The following is an 8,000-nucleotide window of genomic DNA, read 5'->3' as shown; positions in this document are numbered from 1 at the left end:
CATCTTGCACGGAAACAAGCAAGTGCTACACACAAACTCCACACTTGTGCAACAGTGGAAAAACCTCCCACAGATAACAAAAATCAACTGTACGCACACCCACTGTCCTATATACAAACAAACGTAACCTCCCTTTTTGAGCACACAAAACCGGTTTAACCCCAACAGAACAGATTTAATCTAACTGAAACTGAGAAAGGCACACTATTACAAATACTCACACCAATGTCTCTTTGTGTCGCAGTGAGGCAGAGCTCAAAGTCAGACCCACCTCATTCCTGTACAGTAAGAGTCAGACGACCTCATTTGGAGCTGAAGCCAAACAAGACACAGCACTGATGCACCCTAGGAATTTTAATTACTCTGTAATACAGGATTTGCCTGACGAATGTGAGGTAGGCCCTCTTCATCAACTGATTCAGCATCTGTCAACTCGATATTAACATCAAAATGATCATAACAATAGTTTGTGTTTATATAGCAGCTTTCATGGCTCTTAGAGGCCACAGTGAGGGGGAGGCTTGGCTCAGCCAATGGCTGGCTAACCAATGAATGGCACCCAAGTGGGGTGACGCAAGACGGCCATTTTGCCCCCAGTCCCCACCAATCAGCCGAGGCGTCACACCTACGGCCATGACCTTAAGGCTGAGGATATCTCTGTCGCTCACAAGAAAGGAGAAAGGCCTCTGAAAAACCTGAACAGTTAAAACAGCTCTGGATTGCTGTCGCCTGTCATAGAGAATGCGTCTCACTGGGGTGTCAATCAATACCAAACGCCGAGCAGCAGCAGCATCAGAATTGCAGAGGGTCAGCCGCTTTTTCCACACAGAAGGGCAGCACCACAGAGATCGGTCTGACAGAGGGCACCCAGACTCTGGGTCTCTGGTTCTGATCTGACAAGCTCTGGGAACTTGACGCACTTCAGACTCCTCAAGCCCCATCTTCAATACAGGGACAGCACTGACCGTGACACATTATACAGCGGAAAACAAAAAAAAATAAATGTAAACAAAAAGACTCCAGAAATAAAACTAGCTCACCCCATCAGTCAACTTAGTACGCAGACTCCACATGCAAGGACGGCTTGAACATGTCAGTGGTAGTAGGCCAAACACCACAAGTTCTCTCTTCCACTGCCATTGGTCAAACACCACAAGTTCTCTCTTCCACTGCCATTGGTCAAACACCACAAGTTCTCTCTTCCACTGCCATTCACTCCACCCCATCCACCTCCTCAGCAAGTCAGGGGTTCGGCATGCCCCCAGGGGAGCGGTCTGGACACAAGGCCACGAGTCTCATAAGGGTTGTGTGATGGGTGGGGGATCATCCAAGGCATAAACCTGTGCTAAGAGGCTCCGCCTACCATGCTGATGTCATTTTTGGCCTCTAGGGAAGGCAGATCGATCTCTGTGGCAGCCGGCAGAGCTTCATCTGGTTGTAAGAAGCCCCTTCTGTCAATCAGACTGGGGAGATAGAACAGAGAGAAGGTTAGACAGGAGTGCACTTCAAAACACAAACATTACCAGGAGTGTATGTCAAAACACAAACATTACCAGGAGTGTACCTCAAAAAAAGTGCCATCACTAGTTCTCTTGTGCAGTGTCATCAACAGACACACAGAGTTGAAGACGACAATCAACCAAGAATGCCCGGCAGCTCTGACCCTTCTATTCATTCTGCCAGCTTCACGTGACCCGGCTGGCCGCCAGAAGACTTAAAAGCACGTATAAAACCCTGAGTGTAGGGACAGCCTCCTTCAAACACTGCACTTGACTCAGTGTTGGCTTCTTTCATATGATGTTTGAGGCTGGAACTTTGGTCAGGTGTGCTGATCCTGGGTTGATCAGGGTAGAGGAGAGAAAGTACCTGGTGCCCGCTCAGGCTTACCTCGGGGGCATGGGCCCGCACAGAACCGCGCAGCAGTTCATGAAGATGTTGTTATAGCTGTAGGGATTCCTTGAGCCTTCTGACCCACTCTTCCCCGACCAGGAGCCTTTTATCTGCACAAAGGAGACACACACACACACACACACCATACACACACACCACACACAGTCAGCAAAATGCAACACAACAGCAGGGAAATAGGAGATCCCAGATAAACCTGCAAATTTTCATAATTAGATGCATTTGATGTGATAAAAGGGCTAAAGCACAGCGGACTACTCACGTCTTCATTGGTGGTGAGATTGGAGGCCACCAAGTAGGTATGGAACCCTGAGAGGCCCAAGATGGACCAGACAGAGAAGAAGCACACCACCAGCTCTACGGCAGTGCAGGAGGGGGAGTCAAGGACTACAACATAATAAAAATTAGGAGGAGGACCAGCACTAACGGTTAGGCAAATAGAATGAAATTTAAAACACTGCCTGCAACAAACATGGAAATATGTCTCTAAAATTCATGGTAATTTGTAAAAAAAAAACCTGGCTGTCAAAAACCATTGAATTAGACCCATATTACCAAATATTATACACTTTACACATTACACTTTAACATCTAATCAGTCCCTTGGAATGTGAGAAATCTGGCATACAACATTTCTGTACAGCATTTTCAAAATGTATTCATTAAAAATTCTTAAGCAATACATTATTCCCACCATAAGTAACTCAGTCTGCAGGTACTCATTTATGGCTGAAACTATTCTTCCTTTCTAACAAATCTCAGAATTTGTCAAACATGTTTTTATATTCACTGTTGTGAAGTAGGACCACAGAACTGGGCGTAACGCTTCACATATCGTAAGAGATAAAGGATATCTGGCAGGGCTTTGCTGCAGGGCGAAGATGATACCCTTCCCTCCCTGGGAGCCTAAGGGGAAGAAAAGGCTCTAAGTACAGAAGGGCGCACATGCAAACTGCAGTGACACTGCACTTGCACTAGGGGGAGCCATTGCAGCATCTCACTCTCACACACACACACACACACACACAAATATACACACACCACACACAAACTGCAAAGCCACTGAACTGGCCCAGGGGAAGGGGGGGGGGGTTACGTACGCATGGCGAGGTGGGTGGTGACGCAGCCGAAGATGAAGGCCGTTAGGAAGGAGAGGGACACAATGAAGCTGTAGAAGAAGCGGTAGTTGCGCTTGCCCACGCAGTTGCCCACCCAGGGGCAGTGATGATCAAACCGCTCTGCAGGGAGGGAGGCGCACGTTAACCCACGATGCATTGCGTCAAACAATACGTCTCTACGGAGAGCATGAATCACACTACACGCCCGGAACACGTACTTCCATGATGCTACGACACCGCTGTCTGACTGAAAGCTCTGTGTGTGTGTGTCTGTGTGTGTGTGTGTGTGCATGCGCGTGTAAATGAATGTGTGCACGGGTGTGAATGTGTATGCATGCGAAAAACATTTTGCAAATAATTACTTATTGGTTTAGGCATAATGTTCCACAATCATTAAAATACAAACATGGATGACAACTCCATACTTGGTGAGATGCATGTGCAGACACTGTATCAGAAATCAAACCCAAGAAAAAAAATCCTGAGCCAGGCAGACTGCACATTTTAGAGCCCATCGCTGTGCATTATTGATGGACTCCCTGGGAATGTAACCCCTATTTATAACACCGTGCCTGCGGGAAAACCGGATTCGCTTCCAAACAATCTAGTTCACAACAGGGCTTCAAGTAACGCACTGTGCGGTGTGAGCAGGGCTTGCCAACATTTCTAGACCACTGTGCGTGCTCACAGCTTACGTAACGCTGCCCTATCACGGCCCTCTCGCTGGAATCCAGCCACCCCGCTCCAGGGTTCCTGCCCTGATTTAGACAGCCGCTGGCACGCAGGAGCACTGAAACACTTATTAGGACAGTATCATACAGCAACACATTTTTTTACGAGACCAGACATTTTTTTTTAGGAGATGCCAGCACTGTTCTCGAAGAGTCCTCGGGGCTCTAACACTGTAAGAGCACGGGCAAATCGAATTCAATCGCTACAAATGGCCCTTTTGCAGAATGAGTCATCGAAGAGTGAGTCATGAGTACAGAGTGTGAGTCACGGTGATATATTAGAGCACCGTTTGAACACGAAAGGCCCATCACACAAGCATGGATGCCAGAAGAGAGTAAGGGTTCACTGACACAGTTTAGATGCCAGCATTCACAAACGAATAACGACTGCACCACAGAGTACATGACTTTCTTTTTTCCAGCTTCACCATGAAGCACAGCAGCTCACGGTCCACTAAGCCTAAGTAATGATGTGTTAATAAATGTGATGTTAATAAAATGTGATGATATGCCCAAAAAAGGTGTCCTGTCTTTGTGGAAGAGTCTGCACCTGGATGTCAAAAGTCCTCTCCCTTCTCACTCTGACTGGGTGCAGGTGAAGCAGCCAGGTGGATTCCTCTAAAGCAGTCATTATGAAACGAAAAGTCCAATCTTTCGAAATCTTTCAGTGGGTACAAGGCAAGCTGAGTCCTAACGTCTGTTGTCCTAAACGGCATTGAAGGAGCTATGCACAGAACAATGTTACATTTTACATGCTGCACCTGTGCAGTCAGATACAGTACACTCAGTGTGGGCTGCTGGAGTATAACATGGACATAAAATGCGATGGCATCTACTGTCAGCCTGGGTGTGTCTACAGTGAGCATTCAGAGAGCATTACATAGTATGTGTGGGACTGTCTACTGTAAGCACTCTAATGCACTTGGCTAGAGTAAAAATGAACATGCCACTATAACACCAGGACGTGATGTCAAAATACCAAATAAGAAAATACAAAGATAACTTCAAAAGAAAAGAGTTCCTCAATTACGGTAAATTCCCCAACTTCCATATTAGATGTACTTTTACTGATCTCTGTAACGGTAAAACATTTCCTTCAAGTCTTAATGATAAATAGTACTTTTTGAGAAAGTGTGTCGTCACCACATCATCAGTATAGATGACAAGGTCAGCCAGCCACAAACTCTGCTAGCAAGCTAAGGACTTACCCAACTCACTACTTGGCCAACTATTTCCTACCTTATAAGAGATGTGTTCACACTGTGGGTCTGACCATTCAGGGACTAGTGTACCAGCTCAATTGTTACAGCAAAATTTTTCAACCAATGGATGACAGTGTAGTTTGTATATAATTGTTGTCTACAGTAGCTGTGGAGGTGGACATGGAGGTGTCCACAGTAAATGTGGGAGTGACTGAATAAGAGCGTGGGCCTTGCCTCTTCCCCTCCTTACCTACACAGTTGTCACAGAGGCTGCAGTGGGACGTCCGGGGGGGGCGGAACATCTTGCAGGTGAAGCAGTATTTTAGCTTCACCACCTGCTGGCGAATGAGCACTTCCTTTGTGCGCGGTGGGGGGCGGTAGGAGGAGGAGCCTGCGTTGTCTGTGTACGGGACCACAGAGACGGAGAGGGAGAGGGAGAGAGCGATGCAGCAAGCACCAAGACAATGAAACGGACAAGCGTACGTTCACGGCTGTGTGCACCATCCTGTGCGAGACCAGAACTCATGTAAAATCGTGTATTTTTCTGCCGCCATTCAGAAATAGTTTTTCTTAACTCTGAGTATTGCTGCATGCATGTGAAAACTGGCCACATGGCTTACAGTGGTTTCAACATTCACAACATTCAGGAGTTGGTGCCACAAGTGCAGAAAGATTTTGCCATTTTCATGTAAAGGGGAAACCCAATGACCAACAGGCAACACCATATTGCTGCCAATCAACTACTTTCTGTGAGTACTTTGCTAACTCATAGACAGACCACCATAAAATACTGTGCCATCTTTCAGAAGACAAAGAGGAACACACTTCTCTCATTAAGGATATGTCTGTGCACCTGTGGGTGTGCATGTGTGTGTATGTGTGTATGTGTATGTGTGGGTATGCGTTTTTCTGTCCATGTCAGTTCTCTTACCAATCTGTCTCTCGATATCGGCGGCCTCGTCCGGCCCAGCTCTGGGCAGGATCCCTGGGTCAGTGAAGCTGGTCTGCAGGAGGGAGATGACCACAAAGACGAACAGCACTCCTCCAATCACAGGGATGCAGCTGGTCAGGTGCTCTACCAGGAAGGGGCAGCTATGGGGGGGAAGGGGGTGTCGGGGGTTGTGGAATGATTCTATTGATTCTAAAACTTCACAATTCTAGACTATGGCTGCACAACTCTAGTCCTGGGAAGGGGGGGGGGGGTCAAAAGATCTCTGGTTGTCATTAAACCTGGGCAGTTAGTTAAATAGGGTAATAAGCCCTTGTCCTACATCTTAAAATACTTTCTGACGAAGAAGGTGTACACAACCTGTAAAAGCTATTTAAGTGGCCGAACCACAGCCCTCCAGGACCTGAGTTGTGTAACCCTGCCACAGGCCTTCCCAGCACAGTGACTCCGACTGAAAGGAGTACAGAGAGGTACTGTCCTTCACGGTTAGCAAACAGAGGTGTGACAGCGACAGCCACCACAAACAACCCTTGTGCTTCTTCTCGGAACTTCTCCATTCGTTTCAATTACAGAATCACCTATTCGACTGAAAAACACTTTCTGCGTTGCAAACCTCTGAATCACATCAATGCCCTACACACCACAAATCACCCGTGTGCCAACCGGTAGACCCCAGCATTTCGGCTGCCTTTACGGAGGCTGCCGGCTTCACCAACGCCTCCCGGGAACAACCAATCCTGTATCTGAAGGAGGCACCATCCAGGTTTGGCGAAATCAAATATAATGTTTTATACATATTTAATATAGCCAACTGCTATGCGTAAAATTGCGCAAATTAATGTCGAAATATTAAAACGACTAGGAAGTGTAATACTTGAGACTATATGACAGCAGCTACATTCTAACATACATCGGTTTAATTTGTAAATAAAACAAGCCGGGGAACGTAAAACACAGTTTGACGGTGCACTTACTCGAATATGAAGAAGAGAGTGCTGGTGATGAGGATAAGGCCAAGTGTCAGAGGAAGAACGCCGCTCTGCCGAGCCACGATGATCCGTCCATCACAGTAGAACCGATTCCTTCCCGGGAAAGCTTGCCATTTTCTCCGCGCCCGTGTGACTTTTTTATTCGCATTTATTGGCGGTGGAAGCGTGGGGTTGGGGGTCGAAGGTGCCTGAGGATCGATTTGGTGATATTCGCAGTTTTTCATGGTTTTTCAAGACCTGTGTTTTTTCCCAATCACGTAGCTGTAGAGGCGATCCCAGCTACGGCCGTTTCCTGAAAGTCCTGGAGAAGTGTAATTATTACTCATCAGCTGTTTGCTCTGTCACGACCAAGGCTGAAGGCGTTAGATTCCTCATTGCAATTTAACGCTACCATCCAGGAAGCCACCAGATAAAGTCACAGGGCACAATTTAATTGCAGCTGACAAGCTAACTTCCAGCGGGATTCTTCGATATTCGACGTTGCTATGGATGGCTTGCTAACTGGCTAGCTGGCTGAAAACATTTAGCGAGAGAGTGCTAGCCTGCTACTAGTTCTAGCTGGCTAACAGTTACCCACCTTAGTCGGTGACGTAGTAATCTCGCTAGTTTGCAAGATAAAACATAATTTTTGACGAGCAGCGACGTACAGTGGCTAGGTAACCCATGAATCAATAGACGGACACATTTTCCAAACAAAACATCAACTCAGCTCTAGCTAACGTTACTGTTACTTATTAGTTGCTAGCTAGCATAAATGCATGTCATATTCTGCGAAACAGGCTACGTTAGCTACACCTGCTGTAGCTGTGATGGCCCGTTTATTTAGCTGAACGTGTAATCGTTTCATTCAGTTGTCTGATCCATGCAATTGTTGTTAGGTAGCTTCATGTTTTATTTTTGCTAGCAAATATTAGGTAACAAGCATCACCATTAGCTCGAACTGAAACAGCTAGCTAGCTGGCATTCTTGCTTCCTGTCACCTATATTTGCATAACGTTAGTTGTTAAGTCGCTAAACTCTAGCATATTCACAGTTCAGGACGGTGGCTGACCTGCAGTATCGAGTCGATAATTTGTATGTATCTAACTAGTGATTCTTCTTGA

General features: G+C 46.5%; 1 protein-coding gene across 1 annotated transcript; it reads right to left on the bottom strand.

The window, feature by feature from the left end:
* Positions 1-1,177: 1,177 nt before the first annotated feature.
* Positions 1,178-7,611, bottom strand: LOC118769247 (palmitoyltransferase ZDHHC18-like). The gene is made up of 8 exons (XM_036516292.1): positions 6,883-7,611; positions 5,891-6,051; positions 5,210-5,359; positions 3,009-3,146; positions 2,763-2,814; positions 2,171-2,273; positions 1,888-2,000; positions 1,178-1,463 (listed from the first exon to the last, which is right to left on the bottom strand). Exons 1-8 carry the CDS (start codon positions 7,119-7,121, stop codon positions 1,346-1,348), a joined length of 1,074 nt encoding a protein of 357 aa, XP_036372185.1. The 5' UTR covers positions 7,122-7,611; the 3' UTR covers positions 1,178-1,345.
* Positions 7,612-8,000: the final 389 nt, after the last annotated feature.

Source organism: Megalops cyprinoides, chromosome 21 (assembly GCF_013368585.1).
Source record: "Megalops cyprinoides isolate fMegCyp1 chromosome 21, fMegCyp1.pri, whole genome shotgun sequence".
Classification (NCBI taxonomy): domain Eukaryota; kingdom Metazoa; phylum Chordata; class Actinopteri; order Elopiformes; family Megalopidae; genus Megalops; species Megalops cyprinoides.
Note: the sequence above shows the minus strand (reverse complement) of the source record. Positions and strands in the feature narration are given on the sequence as shown.